Source organism: Talpa occidentalis, unplaced genomic scaffold, assembly GCF_014898055.3.
Source record: "Talpa occidentalis isolate TD23 unplaced genomic scaffold, MPIMG_talOcc4v2.1 talOcc4.5, whole genome shotgun sequence".
Lineage (NCBI taxonomy): Eukaryota > Metazoa > Chordata > Mammalia > Eulipotyphla > Talpidae > Talpa > Talpa occidentalis.
Window position 1 is genome coordinate 98,212,741 of NW_023604861.1, and position 27,407 is coordinate 98,240,147.

The window sequence follows — 27,407 nt, forward strand, 5'->3', positions numbered from 1 at the left end:
ATATTACCTATGCTAAGCCATATCATCTGCTGCTGAAGGTGACACTTGTAATAAAATATTTAGAGTAGCATCAATGCTAACAAACTACTTCAGATGCAACACCCTGTGCTCAATGTGTATCCTGTATGAGCTCAGACAATGTAGATGTTTTCACACCTCTGATTCTGGAAAGTTGAGATGGTAAAACTCAGCTATAATCACATTTTTCCTTAATGTCTCTGAGTAATGTGATTTTACCATGTGTGTAGTATGTGCATTATCTCTTTGAGGAGAGATTGAAATCACCCAAAATAGTTGGTTCCTAGTGCACTATTCAGTGGCATAATAAAAATTGGTGAATCCAGGTAAAAGATCTTTAGGAGTTCTATATACTATTTTTATTCTTGCAGCTTTTTGTAAGCTTGAATTTTCTTCCAGGTAAAATGTTAAATAGTGAGTTTTTAAAAATATCAGAGTGAGTTGTTACACATGATTGAACTTGCAAAGAAGAAACTGTGGGCTATAAGAATTGCCTCCCCCAACAAGTTTAATTTTATTGGACAGTCTTTGAATTCAGTAGATGAACTAGATGGGAGTCTTCTCAGGACTTACCACCTAGATAGATAGAGAGACATGGAACTCACAGTCAGGTGCCAGACATTTCTGAGAGAATAATGGTAACTCTGAGGGAAGGATAGTTAAGCCTTTTAATCATCACTTGTCTTTGAATTTATTTCAATGACTCAAAAAAAGTCAAGAATGACATTACCGCCTGCACAGCCTGCCCTGCCCTCACTTCCCCTGATGTTTCCTGATTCCTACTCAGCCTTCCAGAAGCAAGGGTGCCTCCTAATTGGAAGATCCCTTTTACCATCCACAGATATGTCATAAGGGGAACATAGATGAACAAAATGTCTAGTCTTATTCTATTCGTACTCACTTAATTTCCACCCTAAAAACTCCATCCACTTGGTATAAAACTCATTTCAGAATTGAGTGATGTGTGGATGTAGGGGCAGAAGAGGGGACAGCTTTGTGCTTTCCTAGAAGTTAAAAGTATGTAGAATATATTGTTAACAAATCATACAACATGGTACTTTTAACCTAAATGTAATGTTTTTATGTCTAGTACAGTAAAATACATTGGCTAAAGCCTGGGTAAAATCCTTTCATTCTTTTGTCTTTCAGATTTAATTAGTAATCCCTTGTTGGCCACCTTCCCAAAGCTCTTGGAGCAGCCTGATGTGATGGATGCACTCAGGGTGAGTAGCATCCTCATGGTGGACACCCAATAACTTCTGAAAGCGCTTCCACCCACCATGTTAGTGAGTTACTGACACCTGCTCACAGGTTTTGTTTTGTTTTTTTCTCTTGGGATGATTTCTTCCAACCCTTGCCAATTATCTAGCTAACTTGGTCTCATCCTTCTCTTCCTATTATGAATGTTGCTTCCCAGGAGTTCTCATCCTTGGCTCAATAAGCAGAGGGAGCATCTGCTAAGTACACTATTGCAACTTCTTGCCTGTCATTTGTTCCTTGACTTAAGATGGCCAGTGAAATGGTTTGTTAAACAAAGTTGATTGAATTTTCTTAGGAGAGAGTCAGGGCTCGTGTGTCATTTTTAATTTAATTTTACATATACTGTCTACTGTGAGAAATAGCTGCAAAACGTTGTCATACCCTATGAAATTTCCAACTTTCAGATACTTTTTTAATTCAAAAATGGAAGTTTCATAAAGTTCAAGTTAATATATCAGAATCAATAAATATTAAAAGACCTGTATGCCTACAAGGAAAATACTCAGATAATATGACAAGTGCCCCAGGGTACGTATATCCAGATTTTTGGCGATTTAAAGAAAGTGACAAACTAGGATCAGGAACAATAGAGGTCCTGGGTGAAATGGACCTAATAAAAGGTCAGGGGCCCTGGCGGGATCTGGCATGCTGAGATGAGATGGAAATAGTAAGATGTCAGCTTGAGCAAACATTTTGAGGAAGGAAGGACTAGGGAGTGTTCTTAAGAACATGTGGTATTTCTGCATGTTGGAAATTGTCAGTAGATGAAGGGCAAGGTCAATGTGAGTGCAGGGTGTGGAAAGTGTGGGTGACATGCTGTAGGGCATTTGATAGCACACAGAGGTAGACAAACTCACGTGCAGGAGGGAGGTCATAGGGGCCTGACAGAGAAATAGAAGGAGATTATCATCCACAAAGATTTTCATCAGACTGAAACTGATTTCATGTGCTGGTTTGACCAGAGTCGGGGTCAGCAATAGTAACAGTGACATTTGCAGCAAAAGTCTTTTTTTTTTTTTTTAGCATTTTTAGTTTATTTTATATATTTTTTATATCACTTTTCATTTTTCTATAATATATTCATTTTCATCTTGGTTATAGTCCCCTTACAATTCCCATCCGCCTTGTTTTGATCCTATTCCCTCCTCCCCACCAATAGTTGCTTGTTACTTTATTATAAATAGTCTTTTTTCTGGTCCCTTATTAGGTTTTCTAAATTCCTGCTATGAGTAAGACTATCCGGTATTTTTTTTTCTTTCTGGCTTATTTCGCTGAGCATGATCCCTTCCAGCTCCATCCATGTTGCTGCAAATTGCATGAAGTTTATCTTTTTTTTATTTGCAGCAAAAAGTCTTAAGAAATGTTAGGGCATGTGATTACCCATTATTTCAGGCATTCATTTGGCACTGTCACTAGGTAATACAAAATTTCTCTTTCTTCCCCTATTAAGTCATAAGTTTCATATTTGCTCATTACACAGAATATACATACATTGATTCATTCAGCAAATATTTCACGAGAGCCTCAGTGGCTAAGGCACTGTGCTGAGCAATGAAATTACTCTCAGTGTATGATAATCTCAGAATCTCAATGTTGGTGTTGGGAGAAATCTTAGGGCTAATCTAGTCTGTGTTCTAGTCTAAACATTTCCCTGAAGAGCAGATGGCTCAGAGAAGTACAACCTGGCTAGCTGTGGAGCTCAGCAGTGGCCAGTCTGTGATAACTAACACAGGCCAGGCACTGTCCCTGCGAGGCAGCTCTGGGTAGTCAGGCCTGCCACGTACTCTTCAAGAAAAGGCATGTGGGTAAAGTTGTTCACATATATTATTAGATGAAAACACCCATTTGAGGCATATGTACATTTAAATATTTATTTATATACCTGCCTGTGAAAAGGTCTGGAAGAATATACTCTTAAGCAGTTAACAGTAATTCCCTTTGGACTATGGGTTATTTCTTCTGTTCTTTTCTTAGTTTTTCTACCAGGAATTATTTGTGTGTTAAATGATAAAAATTTAAAATTGTGATTTGTTTCTACATTCTTGAGTCTTCTCTTCATGGCAAACTATATTACTTAGGATAAGCCAGTCTGTGGTAACTAACACAGGTTTTTCTCTTACTCATGGTACTCATCCACATGGATCAATGAAAGACCCTGCTCCATAGTCACCAAAGGATGTACACTGGAGGCGAGTCCACTTTCTTATAACATCATCTGGAACAAGTGACTTCCTCTGTTGCCAGTTGCCCCTGCAAGAAAAGAGAAAATGGAGAATTGTCCTGCATTTCCCTGCCATTGCCCCCACCTGGCACAGGCCTCTTCTGCTCTTTTGTCATTGGCCAGAGCCAGTCACATGGCCCCACTTAATTCAAGACAGTTCGGAGGTAGTCTGTCCCAGATGGAAGGGAGAAGTGGATCTTTGTACATAATAGTGACACCCCCTACTCCCCAACCACCATCACACATGCTTGCTATTCCCCACTGGGAACACCCCACTGAGTTTTCACACTGAGTGAAACATCCTGCTGCTTGCTGGTAATTCCAGTAAAAATGATGTGGGACTTTAATATTTAACTACCAAACAATAAGCCAGGTGCCTTTTAAAGTTTACATTGTGAAGTGTGTGAGCCTCCCAGCGTTAACTTAGCTAAGTTCATTTTGCTTGTGGTGGTTGTTGAAAATGGCACTTGACCTGTTTAGAAACACTCTGGTTCTTAATGGTCCTCTTCCAACTCTCCAGGACCCACAGGCCTGGCAGTTGATAGGGGGCAGACCACAGTCCTTTCAAGGCAACAATTGAGCCTTTCAAGGCGAGGCTCATGAGGAGCACAACCTTGGACTCTGGTAGGAAACGTCCTCTTTATTTCATGGAGAATCGTATTTCTTGGTGCCCTATATCACATTCACCCAGGGCTTTCCTACTGAGAAATGGCTGAGGATTTCATGGAATCTATGAAACTGGGCACCAATGGGAAGATCCCTGCAAATAGACACAATGGTGAGGCCTGGAACGAGCAGTCTGGAAACTGAGCACCTTTCCCCCTCCTCCACCTTGCTTACAGTCTGCCTGGATCTAGTTCTCTGAATGTCTTGATTTGTACATACTTCTATAGGATTGATTGAACTCTGGGTTTGTTTTTATTTCTTTCAAGAGGTTTTATGAAGCCGGTAGAAAGATCGAAAATATTTACTTGCAAATTCTATTTCAGTTCATCTTACCCTGACCACTATATCACGAAGACATATAGAATCCCGGGGAAGGGTAGTATTTAGCAGCGTTTTCTGTTTTCGTTCCTATCTTACCTTAAAAGGTTAATCATATTTTATTGTTCATATAAGGCACATCTGGTGTTGGTATGTTTGCGTGGATGTGTTACTGTTTCACTGATCAGTTCTTTAATTAGTTTTGACTTACTAGAATCATGGGTTTCTGAGGTGTTTCTCTCTGATATTTCCCACCTAGTCAGTCTGGTTCTGGTCATTAACAGTATTGCCTGATTACAGATTAACCTTTTTTCACGTGCAGGTTCTAAATAGTGTTTTTAACCTCAGCCATAAGTTTAAGTACATTGAAGTTACGGAACTGTGGCAAAGACTTACGAATACTCCGAGTAATATAATATTTCTGTTTGCTTTTTAGAGTTCATGGGCTGAGAAAGAAAGCACATTGAAAAGATCAGAGAAGGTAATTTGATTTTCCATGCTGAACTTACCATTGGCAGTACTCAGTGTTTGCTTGCACATTCTAATAATGCCTCTTTTTTAGCTAAAGTAGCCAGTCATCATTCTTGTTATGCAGTTAAACTGTCATTACGATTGTAAATACACATGGGTGGTTTTTTCCTAATGTGAAAAGAAATTCTTGATCCAGACACTATTTTCAGATGACTGAATTCTTTTAAATTCAGGGGAAGTTTCTAAACCAAAATCTCCCTTTTGGCTATCAAATTTCTATTATTTTTTAAAAAATCCTCTAGCTCTCAAAGTACGTATCAGGTAAGGAGAATGGAAAAGAAAATCGACCTAAACTGAAGGCCTAGGTCATTGACAAAACCCATGGCTCATGCCTCCCTCGCCAGAGAAGCATGGTCATTACCCAACAGGACTTGTGTCAATCAAGGAGTCATGGCTTGACTGTTCCAACCTAGGATGGGCAGACGTCTTTATAATGGGCCAGATAGTAAATGTTTTTGGCATTGCAGGTCATAGGTCTCTGTCGCAACTATAATATTTCACTCTGCCATTGTGATCCAATATCAGCTGCAAATAATATGCAAACAACTGTGATATGAGCACAGCTGTGCTTCATAAAACTTAATAAAATGAGACAGTGGGCTGCATTTGTAACATGGGCCGTGGTTTTTGAACTTCCAATCTGAAGTATTAATTATCTGCAAGGAACATGAGAGAACAAACAAAACTAAATATTGAGAAAAACTGTATAGATATTATATATTTTTAGCTATTATATCCTTATTTGAGTTTCTACGGACCAGTACCATCTACATTGGCCTTTGCTAAAATTGGCAGTTTTAAGGCTGTTCCAGTGTAGAAGTGGACAAGGTGCTGGGCCTTAGTCCTATAAAAATCCCCTCCACACATCTTGGAGGTACTGCCAGGTGTGGATCTCTCCACCTCAGGCTTCTCTGCTCTCTGAGATCCCCACCCAGTCTGTGAGTGTCAGGACTGGCTGACAGTGTGGTCATTGTGGTACTCAGTTATCTGGAAAAGGTTTGACAATTTTTTATTCCTTGGATCTGCTTTTTCTGGATTCCCTGCAGAACACCTGCCACCTAGCTCTCATGACAGCTTTGCAATTATCTCTGATACGCTGTGATCCGATGAAGTGGATACAGCAGACTTCACAGTGTCTTAGTTCTGTGAACCTGGAACCATACCCTTGTCACCAGAATTAGATTCAGCACCAGAGTTTCCGTGATAGAATGTGTGAGACACCCTTGGAGCTTCAGAGATACCCTGGTCTCAAGGAGCCACTGCAGACCCTCAGGGAGAGCTGCTTATCTCCATTCCCATGACTCTTGCTTGCTTCCCCCTCGAGGGCACTCTTTCCTGACTGCTGATTCAGAGCTTGCACCAGGCACCTGCCAGGCACCAAGCACCTCCATCCCGCACAAAGTTCAGAGTTTTAGTTAACAGAGTTCGTAGAAATTCATACTTAAAAATTAACGATATGGAGCTCCTCGTAATTATTTGTGGTGCTGTTTTCCCAGAGAGACAGAGAGTACCTGAAGACTGTGTTTCTCCTGGTTTACCATGATTGTGTGCTGCCTCTTCTCCATTCCACATTCCTGCCCCCCTTCCGGTGGGCAGAAGAAGAGACTGAGGCTGCACGTTGGAAAGTCATCGCTGACTTCCTTAAGCAAAACCAAGAAAATGAGGGTGCCCTTCAAGCTCTGCTGTCACCAGATGGAGTCCACGAACCTTTTGACATTTCAGAGCAGACCTATGACTTCTTGGGTGAAATAAGAAAGAATGCAGCCTGAGGATGGCCCTCAACCCTCAGCTTCCCCTGAATCTGATGAACTGTTTGTGATGACCTGAAAAAAATGACAGAACCAAAAGTAACTATCAAATAACAACCTAGGTTTTACTTTTTTTTACAGGCCACATTTTATAAGAAATATTCACCCAATTATTTGAATATGTTTTAAAACATTATAAAAAATTAATTTTATAAGAAATACTATATCTAAATGTAAAGAGATAATTTTCAAAAACCAACTAACTTAAAGTTGGCTGTATCTATAATTTGTATAAAAGTAACATTTTATCAAAAGCTAGTAAGTCTAGTATCCAGAATATGTAATGTATGATTATAGCTAATAAAGTTTATGTTGTGAAATGAAAGGGGAATCAGTAGAATCTATTTGATGAAGTTGTTATTAATCACTTAATTCAGTTCAATATTTGCATGAGATTTAGCCTATTAGATATAAAAGCAGAATCTAGTTTTGCCTTTTCAAATCCATGTAAATATTCTTTCAAAAAAAACATGCAGAAAACTTTTAGGCTTTGGGGAGTAAGTAAATGCGCACCCCATAGCAAAGAACAAAGGTTTGTTGCATTTCAGTAAACCGGTGACTATTGGTAATTGTCCCAAGGCTTTAACTTTATTAAGTACAGTTTTACTGTAATAATACAGCATTTACTGAGTGCCTACTGTGCGTGTTGTCAATTAACTTGGTTAACCCTCACAACCCTCTCTTTTCCCCCTATGTTACTGCTGAAGAAACAGACCAGGCAGGTGAAGTAACTTGCCTACCATCAGAGGCAGTAAGTAGCACAGTTAATATACCATTGAAGACACCATGTATATTTTTCTGGTCACCCTCATCAGTGCAACCCTGTAAGAATTGCTTGTGAACATAAAACACAAGAAGGCTCTTTGAAGACAAGACGATCAAACTAGGAAGAGTTTAATCCAGAGGATCAGAATACCAGTTGAGGTAGTGGTTTTGATGGCATGCTACCGTATAAAAGGTATTTATTTTTTTTTTAAAGATTTATTTTTATTTATTTATACAAGCACTGGGTACAGTCAGAAGTGCGGGAGGGTGAGAGAATTCACCAGAGCCAGAGCGGGGAGCAGAACAGGCAGACTGACGAAGTACACGGCTGAGGGGAGCAGCGGGTGGCAGGAGAGGTCTGCGCGCCATGTGGGACCCTCCTCCGGTGGCCAGGGAGCAGCCGGGAATTGAACCAGCGCTTCAGAGGCTGCGGGCAGCTTTACAACCCAGCACTCAACTGTTGCGCCACCGGGGAGGCCCAAGAGGTATTTATTTTTTGGAGACCTATCATATAATGAAACTTCTGGACTGTTATCTTAGTGTAGTGCCAGTAAGGCACAGGCCAGGATATTTATAATCCTGTGCAGATGGGTAAAGAAGAATCCTGGAGCCCTCAGCGGCTTTGTCAGGCTTTTATTGAGTTTACCAGCTACACAGCAGGCAGGGGTGCCGGGGGTGGGGGCCGGTGGGAGTGGGGGGCACTGGGAGAGGCTGTCCGGTGTTCTCTCATGGTCTCATTCTCTCTCTTCTGCTTCTCTTTCATGCCTTTTTGGTTCCATTTTCTGGCGTCCAGTGACACCGCCCTTATGAGCTCAATCTGTCAGCACAGGTGTACCCACCTATGCATGCCCACACCCTACTCCAGGTGCCCGCCATCAGGCATGCATGCAGGACCGCAGGGAACCATCATCAATTCTAATGGCAGGAGGGCAGAAAAGCCTGATAATCACTTACCCTACAGTCAGCTTCCCCTAAACCCTTCACCTGAACTTAACTTGGGGCTTCATGCCAGAATTAACATGGCAAGGAAGGGTGACAAGAAATTTGGCCTTGGAAAAGAGATCACATTCTCTCGAAAAGCTGGTTTCTGCAGATTTCCAACCCCGAGTTCCCCTCTGCCCTAAGCGCCTGGGGCAGCTGAGTGTTCAGGGCCATTCTTTTGCCCATTACTGTGCAGCTGCCCAGACCTTCCTAAGGTAGTACTCACCCTTCTCTGGGGCTGTGGCCCCCTCCAGCTCGTACTCAGCAGGAGGAGGTTTCTCCCTTTCAAATGAAGGTGGCCAGCGTGTAAGGGGTTTCCCCACTCTGTCCCTGACTGCCACCTCTTGGGCCCCTGCAGTCAAACTTTGAAAGAACATGAAAACGTGTCACTCCCCATCGTGAAGTTCTCTTTTCCATAGAATTTTTAAATTCTAAGTGCCACCTTTTAATTCTTTTTAGTCATTTAGCTTACTGGCTTTACTCCAAGGGTGGGGCATTTTGAATGAAAGGAAATATTACTAGTGAATTCTTTTCAATGAGAAGAGAGAGCTTTCTTTAGAATGTGTTTTTGCAGACTGTCTTCCGTGTTTGAAATGTGTCATGATGGACAAGTGCAGGCCACCTTATTGTTCTGACACATGAGAAAAATATGGGGACATGAGAGGAAAGAGTTTCAGTGATGTTTAGGCGCAAAGGCAGTCTGTAATAGGAGGGGCCTCTGCAGGGGTGAGGGTGACTCTGCCATTGGGAGACTCCACCTTCTCTCTTCAGTGCAATCTTTAAAAAAAAAAAACAAAACAAAACAATGAAACCTAACTGGTTTTTTAAGTGCCACTTTTTAGCTTCCAAAACAGGAAAAGGTTGTCAGGAAGCCAAAAACATCCTGGAAATGAGTCCTAGGGGTCTATGTCAAGGAGTGTGACTTAGCAACACACTGAATTAATCGTGAGCTGAGCTCGGGAGCAGCAGGGCGACCAGCAGGTCATTCCTGAGTGACCACACCCGTGCCTACCTGTCAGGCCAGGGGTTTCCCCACATCAGAACAGGGGAAAGGACAGGGTAGAGCAGAGAGCCTAACTGTAATCTCTGTGGCACTCTAGCCCCAACCTCCCAATCTTTTAAAACTAATGGAATCTCCTAGCCATCAGGTCTGTGGGAGATGAATAACATTGTGATTCCCAGTTCCCTCTTCTGGTGCTTGTGCTAGATGGCAAAGGGTCTTTAGTGTTGTCATGTTCTAGTGTATGAGACCAGAACTACTCCCAAGGAACCACTTGAAATATACAACACCACATACAGGTGGAGTAGGTTCAACTTGCCAACCCAGTGGCATTCTGGAAACCCATCAGTTGAACAAAGGAGGGGCTAGAAGTGTCATCTGCCCATTGAGGACTTTGTCAGCTTTGAGCATTGTAGGATATCCTTTGCTGTGGACTGGCTCAGCTTCCTCGTGGGAAGCATTCCAAGTTGGGACTTTTTCACAGGGCTTGGAGGTAAGCAGAGCTAGCTGTCATCTTGCTGCTTTGTGTTCTGTTCCTTAAAAAAACCTCACGGTGCATCTGAGGTTTGTAATTGTCCTTTGATTCATTCATTTATTCAACACATATTCAATGAGCACCTAATATGCTGCAGGCTCTGAGGACACAGTGGGGCAGCACTGGCATGATCCTTGTCCTAACTTACCATGCGTGAGGTGGACAGTAATCACACAAAAGAACTATGAAGCATGGGTACAGACAGCTAAAAGGACCTATCACTGTGTATTTTTATTGTAGTTACATTAACCTTCCAACACCACTGTGGTCTGGATGTGATAGCACCACACCAGGCACAAAGTAAGCAGTCAGTATAGGAGTTCCTTCCTGCCCACAGTCTCTCTCTACAAACTCTACTATTCAACATTGGGAACAACTAGATTCCAAACAATTAGGGGATGAACCCTCACTCTCTGACTGCCCCACCTCCCCGCCACTTGCTGCTCAGGAAAACATGGATTTGATAACCTGGTATCCCCAATATCCAAACTTGCTATCTGAGCTTCTAATGTTTGAATGCAGTAACTAAATGGATTTGGACAGGGAGGGGGCCGAGTAGGGTGATGGTGAATGGTGAGTGAGGAGCTGTCCTGCCTCGGGTAGGAAATGGAGGCCTGGAGCTTTCAGATTCAGCATGACACTAAATGATGGTACACAGGTCTTCATGCAGCAATAGAATGGAAAATGGAAGCTATTCATGGAATAGAGCTCATCCTCAGGACTGTGCTAGTATGTCTGCTTAGTCCCTTCCTGATGCTAAGGAAACAGGCTAGACCTTAACCTAGTCATTTGTGTTTAACTTGGCAGCAAATATTAACTATGTGTAGGGTAGGTAAAAGGTATCAGGCTTTTCTGCCCTCCTGCCATTAGGATAGATGAGGGAACCCTGCAGACCTGAATGCATGCCTGATGGCGGGCGCCTGGAGTAGGGTGTGGGCATGCGTAGGTGGGTACACCTGGGCTAAGAGACTGGTTTATAAGGGTGGCGCAGCAGAGTGCGGTGTGTGGTGGTGCGGTGTGGAGGGTGGAGGAGGGCAGTGGAGTGTGCGGAGGAGAGCGGCGACTGCAAACAACAGCAAAGAGCATGTGGCTGCTAGAACCGTTCATAAACCTGCCCGGAATGGGTTGGTTGCATTACAAGTGGCGTAGACAGCAGGACGGTTCGAAGCAGGACGGCTCTTCGCAGACGAAACCCTTTGGAACCTGGGGAGGGATTGCCAGGTGGCCGGCCACGAGCAGATGGTACTCGGTGGCCGACCTCCTCGCCCAGTGGGCACCTCCCCAGGAATGGCCAGAGGTAGATGGATCCCCGGGGCAGTTGGAACAGGCCCTGTATGAAGCAGAAGAAACCCTGATGGATGCAGTGCCCGCGAGGCGGCAGGAGCCGTGGGATGGGTGTTTCTCACAGCTCTGCGAGAGTCCAGGCAGAAAGAGCAATCTAGGGTCCAGCAAGTACGGGATGAAATGCGAGAAGAGATGCGGATACTGCAACAACATTTGAGGAATCTGGAGGAAGAAGTTCGGAGAAACCAACCCACCATTCCGGAGACGCCAGACTCCATCTCAGAAAGGAAGGAGAGGGAGGCTGGCCCTTTGCCCGAATCGCAGCTGGTGGTGGCAAACCAACCCGCCACCCCGGAGATGCCGGACTCCTCTGGAGAGGAGGAGGAGGCTGGGCCCATGCTCCGGGCCCGCCCGGTGGTGACTCAGAAAATGAAGCGGCAGCGACCATTGGCCCCAGGTGGTCAGGCTGCGGGACCACCACAGATGACGGAATTCACTACCTACCGACCTTACACCCAGGCAGAACTGCAGGACTTGGGCAAACAGTTCCGCCAGAAACCAGGGGAACCCTTGGCAGCCTGGCTGCTACGTTTATGGGGACCTGGGGGTGGATGGGATTATTTGCACGGCACAAGAGATGGAGAGACTGGCCTCCGTGACTTCACACCCATCCTTGCGACAGAGGCTGCAGAACAGCCGGTGGTGTGGCCAGGGCGACCACACCCTCCTGGAGTGCATAATGGCTGCCATACGGACAGTATGGGCTGATGTGGGAGACGTGCCAGAGACAGTAAGCGGTTGGCAGACGTTCGCCGAGCTGGTCCAGGTACTTGGGGAATTGGGGATGCAGCAGGCCTTGTTTAATGTGAATACCCGTGGTCCTGACGACGAACATTTCACAGCAGGGATGAGAGACTTGGTATTAAGGAATGCCCCCTCCTCATTTGGATCCCTATTGGCAGTTCTAGCACTCCATGTGAGACGTCAGATACAGACGTCACAACAATGATAGCTAGCTTGGGCGAAGTTGAGAGCCGGCGCTCTCAAACTCAAAGGAATACGGGTAGTTTCTGAAAAATCAAGAGGAATGCCAAGGAGGACAAGGAAGCCTCTTGGCATCACAGAATCTATTAAAGTCACCCGTAATCAAATGAGGGAACCCTGTGGTCCTGAATGCATGCCTGATGGCGGGTATCTGAAGTGGGTACACCTGGGCTGAGAGACAGTTTATAAGGGCGGCATCACGGGACGCCAGCAGAAGCCGAGAAAGAAGAAGAGCAGAGAGAATGTGAGAGAAGGCTGGAGAGCCCAGAGTAAGGACTTGCTGGGGGCTGGGAGGCCTGCTAGCCCGGCACCCCTGCCTGCCATATGCCTGGTAAATCTAAATAAAAGACCTGCAAAAGCCACTAAGGACTCTGACTCCTCCTTTACCCGGTCTGCTGGATCAGAAAACCTGCTCAGTGGCCATTCCTGCCGCTACACTATTGCAGAACTTTGTCCTTTCGAAGAGTCCACTTGTAGGATAACAACAACAAAAAAAATGTTCCACATTTTCTGACCCTTCTCCAGATAGATCGCTCTGGTGACCCAAATATTATTGAGTCTTTCGTCTTCCTATCAGCTGTCCTTTGACCCTGGGGCATTCTTTTCTGGTCAGACCTTACAGATAAACACTGGGAGTTAGACCCAGTTCTGCCTGACAGCCACAAACCATAGCCTTTTCCTAGCCAGGGCCTATCTGTGCGCTTTCTGTCTCCCCCAGTTGAGCGTCAAAGTGACCCTGATTTGTAGAAAAAGTAACTGTAGGAAGGGGGAAAGCCAGGTTCCTCTTGCGTGGGCATCTGCTGCTTTTGCTGCCCAGCATCCATTTGCTTCTCTCTGGGAAACTTCACCCACTCCCCCTTCTAGAGGAGCCACCCTTGGACACACACACACCCCACACAAACATTTTTAGCCTGATTCCACGAGTGGGCTCTAATTGGCTCAAGGAGATCAGCATATCCCAACCCCTGGTCACAGTGGTGGACTGGGAATGAGCCAGTAGAGAACAAATCCCAGATGATTTACTCATTAGAGACTTCTCCTTTCCTGCTTGGTGTAGTGGGAGAGGTGGGAAGGGAGTGCTTTGTGCTGCAGCAGTATGGCTGCCAGGAAGGGAGAGCTTAGAGTGGTGTATGCATGGGTGTGGCACTCAGTGAGGGTAAGAATGAGTCCAACCTCAATGACATAACAGGCAGATCATAAACAGGAGATCTAGTCCTTGGGAATATTATTCAACTCTCACCTGAAGTTAATGCTCCTTCTGGACTTCTCATTTACCTGAGGTAGTAAATTTCCTTCATTGTTAAAGCTGGGTGTTCGTTAAACCCTAACTATGGAAATAACCCTAAGGGATGTAAACATTTCTGGTTTTCTCCTGGCCTGTCCCTGATTTTTTTTAGGCAACCTGTAAATCTTTTCTAAAAGATACAGAAAGCCTCCTCCCCTGCAGTATGTCTGATTTATAATTGTCCATTTTTGCTTTGTTGTGTATTGTACTGTTATTATTCTTTTTACATTGATGTCTTATTGGGTTCCCCTATATTCCTGCTATAAGTGAAACCATCCGATAGTTTTCTTTTTCCTTCTGGCTTATTTCACTGAGCATAATTCCTTCTAGCTCCATCCACGTTGCTGTGAATGGCATGAGTTTATCTTTTTGATGGCTAAATAATATTCCATTGTGTATATATACCACATCTTCTTGATCCAGTCATCTATTTTTGGGCATTTGGGTTGTTTCCAGGTTTTACCTATTGTAAATAGTGCTGCAATAAACATGGGGGTACAGGTGTTCTTTTGAATCAATGTTTTTGTGTCCTTTGGGTGAATCCCTGGGAGTAGAATTGCCAGGAAAATCCTAGCATTTTAACTAGAGCACCAAGATAAGAGTGGAGGGAGCACAAAATTTGAGAAGGGACCCAGAACTGGGAACTGGGAAGTGTTGAGGAGGTCATAGAGAGGAGAGAGCCAAAGAAAGTAATCCATAAGAACTCCTGCATTCACCCCAAGGCTGACCATGCTCAACATATCAAGAGATTTGGTCAAAACTAACACATACACTGAACACATCAGAATGCAAGCCTCAAAAATTGACTGATAGTGTTCAGAGAAGACAAGTAAGAAATTGCAGCCTGAACCTAACCAGATTGATTGACTGATGAAACAAATAGTCAACATTTTCCATAGGATTTAAACAAAACCCATAACCCCATAGCTTAATATTCAAAATGTCCAGGATGCAATAAAAAATTACTTGATGTTGAAGACCCAGGAAAATCTCAATATCTCTCAAGGGAAAGAGAAAAACAAAATCAAGAGACAACTCTGAAATAACTTTTAGGTGACACAGTTGCAATCAAGACATTAAAGTGATTACAATCATGGTCCAAGAAGTAAGAGTAAATCCCCTTGAAATAAATAGAAAGAGCAACAGTCTCATCAAAAAAATCACACAATGGGGCCTCCCTGGTAGCGCAAGGGGTTGGGATGCAACCTATGAAGCTATCTACAGCCACTGTAGCGCGAGTTTGATCCCCAACCAGAGAGCTACCCACATGACACAGCAGACCTCTCCTGTCTCGCCTGCTACGCCCCTCAGCAGTGTATTTCAGTCGATCTGCCTGTTCTGTTCCCCACTCTGTCTCTGGTGAATCCTCTCACCCTCCCACACATCTGGCCTGGACCCCGGTTCTTGTATAAATAAAAAAAAAGCTAAATGAAACTCTTCAGGCAGAAGGAAATGATGATAGAAGGAAACCTGGAGTATTAGGGATAAAGCAGCACAACAGAAATAGTAAATAACTGGGTAAACATAATGGATTCTTTTAATTTCCTTAAAATATATGACGGTTGAAAGTCAAAATCACAACATTGTCTAATGGAGTCGATGTGTGTATAGATGACATGTCTGATAACTACAACTGAAAAGCCAGGGGGCAAAGGGTCCCCAAGATTCTACCTTCAACTTGAAGTGGCAAAATAAGTAGACTGAAAAGTTAACTATGTGCATTGTAATTCCTACAGCAGCTTCTAAACAAGTAATAAAAAAGAGATGTAGTCAAAATGAGTTAATGTGGAATACTGAAAATATTCAAACAACCCACAAAAATGCAGGAAGGAGGAAATAAAAAAGAAAATGAAACACAAGAGAAACAAAAACCAATAAACAAAATGACAGACATAAATCCAAACATACCAATAATTACATTAAATATAAATAATCCAAGCATACCAATTATAGGCTGTTAGAGTGGATTTTTTTTAAAGATTTATTTATTTATGCATACCAGAGCTGGGGAACAGGCCAGCGATGTGGGGGGGGTGGTGGTGAGAGGATTCACCAGAGACAGAGTGGGGAACAGAACAGGCAGATTGACTGCAATACACTGCTGAGGGGAGCAGCGGGCAAGGCAGGAGAGGTCTACTGCACCATATGAGTGGTTCCCTGGCCGGGGATCAAACTCATGCTGCAGTGGCTGCGGATTGCTTCATAGGTTGCGTCTTAACCCTTGTGCCACCAGGGAGGCCCCAGAGTGGATTTTTAAAAAGAGAGGCAATTATAGCACAGTCACACACAAACACCAAAACCCCCACTTCAGATGTAGTGATAGAGGTAAGTTAAAGTGGAAAGATATATACCATGCAAATACAGAGTGTGTTATCATATATTACAACCATCGATTATAAACAATAATACTTGCAGGTATTGTTGGTGGAAATATAAATGTTTTAACCACTTTGAAAAATAGTTGACATTATCTGCTAAAAAGTACACCACGTGATCCATGACTACCCTCTTAAGATATTCCCAATAGAAATGCATATACAAATGTGCCAAAAGATATATTCTAGAATGTTCATAGCAGTGTTTTAATTATGACCCCAAATTGAAAGAACCCAAATGCTCATTAACAATAGAATGGATAAATAGTAGCACATTCATAAATGGGAATACCATGTAACAGTGAGTGAAAGAGAGCAACACACAACAGCGTGGAGTTTCACAGGCATACCATTAGTGGAAGGAGCCAGACACAATCAATATACTCCATTCAAAATCAAGCAAAAACCACTTATGGGGTGAGGTATCTTGAGAGTAGGTATTTGGGGAGGAAAGAAGGGAAGTGATTGGGAGGAGGGTGGCAACCTTCCATTTCTTGCTCCAAATAGTGGTTGTTATGTTCTCTGTGTTCTGTACACCTCAAGGTACTATTCCTTAGTTTAAAAAATAAACATTGGGCACCTCCCTGGTGGCACAAGGGGTTTAGTCTCGGCACTATGAAGCTATCAGCAGCCACTGCAGTGCAAGTAGTGCAAGTTCGATCCCGGCCAGGGAGGTGACCCATATGGCGCAGCAGACCTCTCCTGTCTCACCCGCTGCTCCCCTCAGCAGTGTATTTCAGTCGATCTGCCTGTTCTGCTCCCCACTCTGTCTCTGGTGAATCCTCTCACCACCACCCACTCCCCACCTCTGGCCTTTTTCCCAGCTATTGTATGCATAAATAAATTTAAAAAATAAATCTTAACTAAAAAAATTTTTTGAAACTTTTTTTTTTATCAGAATGGAACTATAAATAGGGCAGGTGCTGGTCTTACCATGGAAAAGAGTCAGAAGAAAAGTGATCTCAGCATTAGAATTAGACAAACCAGTAATTTATGAAGCATCTACCAAAGGCCAGAACTGCCCTAGATGTTTTCACATATATTGTCTCATTTTACCCACCCAACTAACAAGTGAGAAGATGGAGGCAATGATAATAGTGATGAACAGCTTCAAGTACTGCTTGAGTGAACTTAAAATTAACTCTTATCCTCAGCCCTAAGAGCTGGGAACCAGCAAGCCCTCTACAGACCACCCTTCTGGACCCGGCACCCCCACGGCCTCACACCTGTATGTGTCTCCAAGTGCATTTGCACCTGCAGCCCCAGAGAGGCACTGACTGGACTGGAAGGTGAGCAGCTGATGTGGGGTGTGTTATAATTTCTCATAAATACTATCACACTTCTCGGTTAAATGTAAATATTTAACATATGCCACTTTTTTTTTTATGAATGAGTGATTTTATTTTATTTTTTATTTTTTTATTTTTATTTATTTATACATGCACTGGGCACAGTCAGAAGCGCGGGAGGGTGAGAGAATTCACCAGAGCCAGAGCGGGGAGCAGAGCAGGCAGAAGGACCGAAGTACACTGCTGAGGGGAGCAGCGGCGGCAGGAGAGGTCCATGAGCCATGTGGGACCCTCCTCCAGTGGCCGGGGAGCAGCTGGGGATAGAGCCGGCGCTGCAGAGGCTGCGGGCAGCCCCGCAACCCAGCGCTCAACCGCTGTGCCACTGGGGAGGCCCTTATGCCACATTTTTAATGTCCTTGTTTTGTCACATCATCATTCTTAATGCACTGACTGCTTCAGAAGATGAAGTGGCGCCGACGCTATCTCTGAGGGTCTCCGAGATCTATTATTACCTCCACTTCATAGATGAGAAACGAACCTGACACAGGGTGTTTTCCTTCAGCTGTCCCCACCATGCCACGCTGCACAATGGCCCAGAAAGATGGCCCAGGGTTTACTTGCCATGTTTAAGAGGGGGCAAGAGGCAAGAGTACAGCCTCACTTCCTCCCATACACCTGGGAGAAGGGCCCCAAGCTGGCTTGAGGTTTCTCCTGTGCCCTTTGCCTCGCCTTGCAGTGCCTTTGCTTTGGCTACAGTTGGTCAAACGCCCCTCAGCCCTGGCTTTCCCCAGGCCAGGCAAAGGCCCAGCTGGATCTCCACCCCCTGCAAGTCCTGGAACACACTGGCCTTGCTAGTGGGCAGACACTGGCCTCTTGTCACAGGACATCTATTTACCCCACATCCCCTCCACACCAGGGTGTGGCTTCCTGACTGGCTTGTGTAGGCAAGGCTGAGGCCCTGGAGAAGGAACCCCAAGCCCTGCAGCCCAAGCAGGCTCTGGAGTCCTTTCTGTGGGGTGGTTGATTTTAAGGTAGAGAGGGAAAGAGCTCAACTCTCCAGTGCTGTCTTTGGAGAGGCTGCTGTGCTGGGTCACAGCCACATCCCAGGCTTGGCCTGCAGGCAGGCAGGAAGGAATGGCCTGGCCCCAAGCCCAGCTCCCTCAGCACTGACTGGGAGTCAGTGGGGGGACCTGAGGGGGCGGGGAGGAGGGCTCACTGGAGTTTGGGGCAGCACCTGGCCAGCTGGCCCTTCTCCAGATTCTGCTGAGGGGATTTCTCCCAGAGAGGGGTCCTCCTCCATTTGCTATGTGAGGGAGAGAAGAGAAGGGTCAAGTCCCAGGACAGGAACTGGAAGTGAGGGCTATCCTCTCCCTCTGGTTCGAGTGGACAGTGACTCTCAGAGGTGGAAAGGGGCCTGGCGGGCAGGAGGGACAGGCAGATGTAAGACCCATTTTCAGTGACCAGAGATTCTAGGTCTCCTCACTTGGCAAAAGGGTGATAGCCATGTGCAGCATTGTGGGAGCACCAGAATCATCTGAAGATATTGCTTGGCTCATAGTAGGTCCTCAATACAAGGTCTCAGCTTTCACCTCTGCTGTGGGTGGACAGCAATGGCTGCAGCCGTCTCCCTGGTGCAATATGCTGCAGGAGTCAACAACTTCCTAGGAGCAAAAGTCTGGGAAGAGACTCCCAATCTGTGTCTCCTTGGGAGCCCGGGCTGTGCCCAGCGCCTCCTGGAAGGCCCATCTGATGCGCACTCCGCATTTCACTGAGGATTCTTCTGGCTGAGGGAGTGGAAGGACCTGCTCGGCTGGAACTTTTTTTTTTCCCCTCCCAGACGACGTCTGATGGGTGTGTCGGGCAGGAGGTGATATTTGAGGGCTGCAGGGCGCTCGGCTGCAGCGGAGCCGCGGGTGCCTGGCAGGGGTGAGAGCATGGCAGCCCGGGACCCGCCACCGGCCACCAGCCACGCCCCGCCAGAGGTGCCCTCCGGGGTCTCCCTCTTCCTTACGGTCCCCTACGCTTTCATCCTGCCGGAGGTGGTGAGTGCCGGCCAGCTGGCCACCTGCAGAAAGGGCGGCGGGGTAGGGAAAGGGACCAGAGGCAGAGCTGCTGGGATTCCCATTCCCCACTCCCCCTGTCTGGCTCAGAGCCAGATGTTCCCTAACGCCCCCTGCACTCCTCTGGGCTTCTGTGCTATGGGGTGTGGGGGCATGAAACCTACCCTGGGGAACCCGCAGGCCTCCTAGTGATTGCAGTGGTGGAGGGTCCCCACCAAAATATCCTGGATCTGCAGGAAGATGTTGGAAATGGATTTTCATTAATAGGATTTATTTTCTCCAGCTGCTTATTTGTGATTTTTCTCAAGTTCTGTCTTTCCTTCGGAGAAAGAGTCTGCTATCAATTTCTTAATTGTCAGGTCAGTGGACTCTGAACTTGGATTTATGTGGACTTGGCTCAGGAGGCAGCTTATGACAGCATCTGCCATAAAGCAGTGGGAGCTGCCCTGGTTACACAGGAGTCCTGTGATGCTGCCTTAACTCTTTGGGCCATCCAGTGGCTGCTTGCGTTGTGGACTGAATCCCTGCTGGGCAGCTAGTCTGTTCCACTCTGCAGAGCTGAGTGTTGAACAGAACTCCAGTCCTCTCAGAACCAACTGTCCTGTTTCACTAATGAAGACACTGAAGTCTGGTGAGCAATTCAGGGCAAAGGAGTTTTTCAAACACCTTCTGAAACATCTAGCTTGTGGGTGACATTTTCTCACTAGTTCTGAATTTGGCGGTGCTGCTGCCTGCAGGCAGGAGAAATAGATTGACAATGGCTCCAACTTTTAATTGGTTCTGACCAACCCTCTCTGTCATCTGCCTGGAACTCTGGGCTGATTGAGTGACCTTTTAGTGACTGGTTAAAGGGCACCCATTGATGGTGACGAGTAAGGGAAACCAGGCTGGGCAGGCCCAGCACTTGGGTGACTGCAACTGAAACCCCACCCAAGGGTTTCTGCTGGACTTGCCCCGCCCTTCTCCCCAGGGCACAAGCGCAGGCATCAGGCCAGACTGATGACAGGTGGTGCTCTTACCAGTTCTGTGTTCTGGGGCGTGGGTGCCTCCCTTATCTCAGCACCAGTGATTGGATTGCCAGGATCTCAATGGACTCCTCCACCATGCACGCCACAGGTGACAGGCCTCTGCCTTCCCAGGTCCCCTGTCTGTGTAGGGGAGAGAGAGTCAAGAGCACTTTCTATCAGTCAGATGTACTTAAGGGGGTGACTGTGAAGTGTTGTGACACCAGGAGTTGAGATCATCTGGCCTCTTCTAATCATGGAGGGGATGAGGCCTGTCATTGAGGTGACTTTGGAGTTTCTCCCAAAGCTGGAGGACAAGAGAGGGAGAAGTCTAGAGGCTAAAAGAGACCCATGGATAGGGGGATGAAGGAATGGAGACTTTGGAATCAGGAAAGGCCTAGGATTAGGATCCAAACCCATGATACTGGGCCCCTGCAAATGGAGGGGTGAAGTGCATACTAATGTTAGACTCTGGGGTTCTAAGTATCCTACAGAGTGGGTTGTTGGTTGTCACTGGTTCCATTTTATTTATTTTTCCTTGGAAGTAATTTTAGATTTAAAAGAAAGCTACAAAAATAGTATAAATGATTCCCATTCTTTTTACAAATCTTCCTTTAATGTCCATATCTCATAAACCAAGATTAGGACATTAACACCGATGCTATACTCTCAATTGTTCTATAAACCCTATTCAAGGTGTCCTTATTTCCCCACTAATACCCCTTTTCTGCTCCAGGATCCAGTCCAGGATTCTGTTTTGCATTTAGTTGTCATATCTTCTTTATTTCCTTTAATCTTGGCTAATGGCTCAGTTTTTGTCTTGACACTTTTAAGAGTACTGGTCAGTTATTTTGTACAATGTCCCTCCATTTGACCTTGACTGATAATTTCTTTACTACAACTTTATTTTTAATTCACAAATAATCCTTATTCATTATTGAAAACTGAAAATACAGAAATATAACCCATATATATGCATATATTCATACATATACATATGTATCCACTTAATGTCCTTGCTGCTCTGTACCTGTTTTGTCTAAGAATGTGGCTAATTTAGAATATAGACTCATGAATATCTCATATCTAGGGGAGGGGAAGTAAGGGGGAGAAAGGGGCATTTATGGAGATGGTACTCCACTGAGTAGAAGACATGCTGGGCTGGAGGAGAGTGCAGAATTGGCCTAGTAGAGGCAACTCCCTGTCCGGTCCCCTGGGTACACTGCCCAGTGCTGCCCACTGGATCTCACCAGTCGCAGAGCACCAGGCCCCAGATTCTGTCACAGGTCTAAGTCATCATGGAAAGCCATAGGTTTGTGTAAGGACATGACTACAGACAGTGGATTCTAAAACCAGGAGCTCAGGCTAGCAAGAAGGGGCAGAGAAATTGTGATCTAGAACCTGGATCAGATGCCAACCATGAAAGGATTGACCCAGGGCAGGTATCATTGGCATCTGCAATCACATTCCCCCCCACCCCCAGGCTCTGTTTACTAAGCACCTGCTGTGAAGGCTAGCAAGCAGACCCACTGCCTAGGGCCTTCCTTCCACTGGAAATGAGGGGCTAAAGATACAAGGAGAACAGAATTAAACACAGAGTCCAGTGTGGCCAAGCACTTCCTATGGGTTCTCCTGGGATCCTGTGTCACCCCTGCAGCCTCAGGTCCTTTTACATTAAAGATGCTAATGGAATAAGTTAGCACAGACTCCAGGGCCCTCTATTAGGTCTGTTTCTCACAGTACGCTTGTATAGATAGTTGCTTTGTTTTAGGTTCTTTAAGATTAAAAATGTACATTTTAAAACTTTATTTTCTAGTAATTATTGATTCCTAGGCAGTTGCAAAGACAGTTCAGAGAAGTCTCCCAAACCCTTCATCCAACTTACCACTTTCCTAATTCCAGAATTCCAGGACTATAGTCAAACCAGGGACTGAATGGTGTATTAATCCACATTTGTGTTACCTCACATGTAACCACCACCACAATCAAGATACAGAACTGTTTCTTTTTTGTTGTGTTTTTTTTAAAGATTTATTTATTTATTTATTTATACAAACACTGTGTACAGTCAGAAGCGCGGGAGGGTGAGAGAATTCACCAGAGCCAGAGTGGGGAAAAGAACAGGCAGACTGATAAAATGCACTGCTGAGGGGAGCAGCACAAGCACACAGGAGAGGTCTGCACACCATGTGGGACTCTCGCTGGCCGGGGATCAATCCGGCGCTGCAGAGGCTTGCGGCAGCTTTGCATCCCAGCACTCAACCGCTGCACCAGGGGAGGCCCCAGAACTGTTTCTTCACCACAGATATTTCCCTCATGTTTTCCTTTTCTAGTCCCCCCTCACCACCAACTCTGACCCCTTCTTCCCTCATACCTCCAGAGCCCCTGGCAGTCGCTAATTCCGTCTCTATAATTTTGTTATTGAGGTGATATAAATATATGGAATCACACAGTATGTGGTCGTTTGAAATCAGCTTCTCCCTCTCAACATAATGCCCTTAAGATCCAGCCAAATCATTGTGTGTGCTCGTAGTTCGTTCCTCCTTGTCGTGGGGTAATAGTCCACAGTATGGATGTAACCATGGTTTGCTTGACCTGCCACCGATTGAGAAACATTTTGGCTGTTTACAATTTTTATCTGTTCTAAATGAAGCTACTGTGACTGTTCATGCTTTGGCTTCTGTGTGGGTGTCATTTTCCTTTCTCTGGTTTGTGTGAGTGTGTGGCTTGGCCTCTCGTATTAAGAAACAGACACGCTGTTTTCCAGAGTGACTGTACCGTTTTACAATCCCAGCAGCAACTAATAAGACGTTTGAGATTTTGACATCAAAGTTCACATTTTTTTCTGTTTCCTTTGAAATCAGACTGCTGACTTGAAAATAATATTAGTTTCAAACATAATACCTAACTCTGAATCAAGGTATTTTAAGGTGCCAATAGACATCATTTATCCCCTTGCTGCTCAGGAAGTGCGTGTCTGCTGGGGCCCGCAGGGGGTGGAGTCTGGGGCGCTTTGACTCACAGCCTGCCCCTTGGGTGGCCCCAGGGGAGGTGGGAAGGGCTGACTACCTGATCACCTGCCTGAATCAGCATTTTTATGGAGGTGGGGAGAGCTTTATGAATACAGAGTCCAAGGAAGTCTTATAACTTCCAACCTTTTCACCAATTAACTTATTAATTAGATATTTGACTAATTAAAGGGAGACAGCTAAGAAGATTTCTAGAGAGTCAGCCAGTTAAAAGATGAGGCAATTCCAACACTTTGTGTGGTGCTTGATGTTTTCAGCTTTTGAACTGGCCTGCACAGTGGTCAGGGGAAATCTGTTGACACCCCTAGAAGCTCATGCCAAGGTCTTCTATCTGGGGAAGCTCAACTTTCAGTCTTACTTAACTCCCCACTTTCACCTTAATTTTGGCCACTTCTTTTACTCTGTCTATATGAAAAGCCTATTGGAAAACTTACTGAGCCCCTACAGAGGTGCCCCCGGAGGGAGCTGTCAGCGTGTGGACTGAAGCTGCTCATGGGATTGGGGGAGGAATTAGGCCTCCTCTTTGGCCAGCCTTAGGGCAGGTACCCTCCTCTTTGTTATAATGTAGCCTTGGAAGTTGAATTTTCCAAAAGGAAAAATCCTTCCCCTTATTTTCCTCTACTCCCCTCTCAATTCTCTATAGTCCTGCGGAATAGCAAAAGTTAATTTACCCAGGTTTTTTTTTTTTTTTTGTGGGACCCTCCCGGTGGCCGGGGAATGAACCGGCGCTGCAGAGGCCTAGTGCTCAACCGCTGCGCCACCAGAGGAGGCCCTTACCCAGTTGGTTTTTTTCCTGTTTATTTTATTTTATATGTTTTTACATCATTTTTCATTTTTGCACAATGTATGCATTTTCATCTTGGTTATAGTCCCCATACAATTCCCACCCCCCTTGTTTTGATCCCACGCCCTTCTCTCCCCCACCCCCCATAGTGTGTGTGCTGGTTTATAGTTGCTTGTTGATGTTGATTTTTACTTTATTATAATTAGTCTTTTTCCTGGTCCCTTATTTAGGTTTTATGAATTCCTGCTATGAGTGAGACCATCCGGTATTTTTCTTTTTCTTTCTGGCTTATTTCGCTGAGCATGATCCCTTCCAGCGCCATCCATGTTGCTGCAAATTGCATGAGTTTATCTTTCTGCTAAAGATAGAGCTTCCAGGGCCTCCCCGGTGGCGCAGCGGTAGAGCACTGGGTTGCGAAGCTGCCCGCAGCCTCTGCAGCACGGGTTCGATCCCTGGCTGCTCCCCGACCACCGGAGGAGGGTCCCACATGGCGCGTAGACCTCTCCTGCCGCCCGCTGCTCCCCTCAGCAGTGTACTTTGGTTCTTCTGCCTGCTGTGCTCCCCGCTCTGGCTCTGGTGAGTTCTCTTGCCCTCCCGCGCTTCTGACTGTACCCAGTGCTTGTATAAATAAATAAATAAATCTTTAAAAAAAAAAAATAAAGGTAGAGCTTCCATATGATCCAGGAATTCCACTCCTAGGTATTTACCCAAAGGACACAGAAACATTAATTAAAAAGGGCACCTGCACCCATATGTTTATAGCAGCACTATTTACATTAGCTAAGCTATAGAAACAACCCAAATGCCCAAAAACAGATGACTGGATAAAGAAGATGTGGTACATATACACCATGGAATATTACTCAGCATTCAAGAAATTTACCCAGTTTTATTCATCTACCTCGCTTCTGTCCTTCCATTCACTCCCCACCTCACCACCCCACAACATCACCTCTGCTCCTGGAGGAAGCCAACAACCTCCACGCCCAAGTACTACTCAGTCTGGTCTGACTAATACCCAAGGGTGCCCTTGAGAGGCAAGTAATAAGGAAAAGAGAAGAGGAGAAAGGGAAGGGAAATTACAGAGTGTGGGGGTGGGGCAGAGCAAGGCCCTGGAGGGAAGAGGTGAGCTGGAAAATGTAGACATGCATTTTGCCTCTCCACTGCATATTCCTTGCCTAGAGCCAGACTGGCTTCCCTGCACCAGCCTCAGCCCTTACTCTGGGGGGACCTTAATGCATTCAGATTCAGTGAAATAGAGTCAGTAGGATGGGGTCTAAAGCTTGGCTCTTCTCCCTGATTACTCTGAGGCTCTGGGGGGTGGGGGGGAGTGTGTGTGTGGGGGGTAACTTAATCACTCTGAGTTTCAACAATGGAGAGAGTAACAGCAGAGATGGCATAAGAGAGCTCTGGGGTTTCAATAAGAACATTCACAGGAATCGTCAGCACATTGCAAATGCTCTAGAAATGTCAACCCATACTATATTATTGTTGTTGGTCATAGTGCCGATTACTGGAAACTGGGTGTCTTGAGAACAAATTCTAATTGTAAGCCAACAGGATTTATTGGGATGTTACTACTGCACTAGCCCCATGTTTTGCTCTTAGGGGGTTACAAGAAAGTAGTAATGAAGAGAAAAGAGAGGTACATCATGGGCCCTGCTTCAAAGGAGTGAGGCATGTGGAGGGCATCCTAGACCGGATATAGGGTGAGACATGAGAAGTCCACAGTTGTAACTGCCAGATCCTGGGGCCAGAGTAGATGTCAGAGCAAGCTTACTCAAGAGGAGGGCAGCTACACTCACCACTGTACCAACACCTCTAAGCTTGCTCAAGGCGAGGGCTTGGCACTTCTGAAGGGTTGGGATTGAGGAGTGAGACATTGGATTGCTTAGACTAGAACTCCCTAGGAAGTAAGGAAAGAGGAAAACTGTCCCTTTAAATTTCACATTCTTTGCTCAATGCACACAGACTGAGTACTTACTCTGTGCCAAGCATAAAGATATAAAGATGAAAAAGACATGACCCCTGTTTTATGGACTTGGATGCCTATTGGGGCAGATGGAAAATGGCCAAGGACACCAATAAATGACGCTGTGCCTGTGAAGGTGCAGGAGGAACTGGAAACCACCGAAGGTGCTGCCCATGGAGGGGATTCAGCCCACCTCCAGCATCCTGCTTTGCAGACATTGCGCTTTTCACTAAATGAAGGTTTGTGGTGACCCTATATCTACAAGTCTGTTGGTGCCATTTTGCCAAAACCACATGCCCACTCCATCTCTGTCACATTTAATTACTCAATGTGCTTTGTTTTTTTAGACATACTGCTATTGCACAATTAATATACTGCAATATAAGCAACTTTTATATGCACTGGGTAAACAAAAAAAATCAGTGTAAATCGCTTTAGTATAATACTCGCTTTGCTGTAGTGAGCTGGAACTGAACCCACATATCTCTGAGGTGTGCCTGTGTAGGGAGCTGATACAGTTGTTGGGAGGCTGGAGTTTGCCATGGCACCCAGAAGACAATAAGCACATGACGGGGCTGCACCCAGCCCAGAGTTAGGCAAGTGGCCTGTGTGTGGACCTCCGGAGAATGCCTTACCCAGCTGGCTCTCAGGCTTTGTGGTGGGGTACAGCGGAGTCTGCTTCTGGAAGGTCAGCCCACCAGGAGGGTTTCAGTTAACTAACAAGGGGAATAGCCAGTACTCTTGCAGAGGGGAACAGGAGGAGCCCAGCACCTCTGACCCAGCTGGACCTCATGAAACCCCAGATAAGAAATTTCACTGATAAGAAGTGTCCCTGTAATACATCCAGTGCCCTTCTAGGCTTTGGCCTGGGGAACTTGTCCCTGGGGCAGGGCAGATCTGTGGGAGGCAGGAAAGTTTCTAGAGTATAGCCAGACCAATGAATGCAGGAAGCAGGTCAGAGTAGGGAAGGCAGAGCACTCCATGCCTCAGGGTTCCCTATCCTTTCCCCCTCTCATTTCTTGGCACCTCATCTCTCACCTTGCTTCCCTTGCCTTATAGGATAATTGCCAGTCAACCCTATTCCTCAGCTGTTACCACCTGGTCAGATCTCCCTCCTGGCCTCCAGAGTACACAGCTGCTCAGGGCCCACACAGGGGCCCAGAGCTTGGTCTTGGCGC

At 45.5% G+C, this 27,407-nt stretch overlaps 2 protein-coding genes across 6 annotated transcripts in view; both read left to right on the forward strand.

Moving 5' to 3' along the window:
- The window catches only part of NPHP1 (nephrocystin 1), a 36,506-nt gene extending 29,557 nt beyond the window's left edge, over window positions 1-6,949 (forward strand). For both annotated transcript variants that reach the window (XM_037527838.2, XM_037527839.2), the window contains exons 18-20: window positions 1,168-1,241; window positions 4,920-4,964; window positions 6,511-6,949. In XM_037527838.2, coding sequence (XP_037383735.1) covers window positions 1,168-1,241; window positions 4,920-4,964; window positions 6,511-6,783 — 392 coding nt within the window. In that variant the 3' untranslated portion in view covers window positions 6,784-6,949. The remainder of the gene's footprint in view (window positions 1-1,167; window positions 1,242-4,919; window positions 4,965-6,510) is intronic.
- Window positions 6,950-7,493: 544 nt separating this feature from the next.
- The window catches only part of MALL (mal, T cell differentiation protein like), a 36,374-nt gene continuing 16,460 nt past the window's right edge, over window positions 7,494-27,407 (forward strand). Inside the window, exons 1-3 of one of the 4 annotated variants that reach the window (XM_037527844.2) lie at window positions 7,494-7,780; window positions 16,990-17,380; window positions 19,218-19,422. In XM_037527844.2, the coding sequence (XP_037383741.1) occupies window positions 19,315-19,422 (108 nt within the window). In that variant the 5' untranslated portion in view covers window positions 7,494-7,780; window positions 16,990-17,380; window positions 19,218-19,314. Of the gene's footprint in view, window positions 7,781-12,692; window positions 13,712-16,989; window positions 17,381-19,217; window positions 19,423-27,407 lie in introns of those variants that run through there. The other 3 variants (XM_037527840.2, XM_037527841.2, XM_037527842.2) reach the window with 3 other exon arrangements.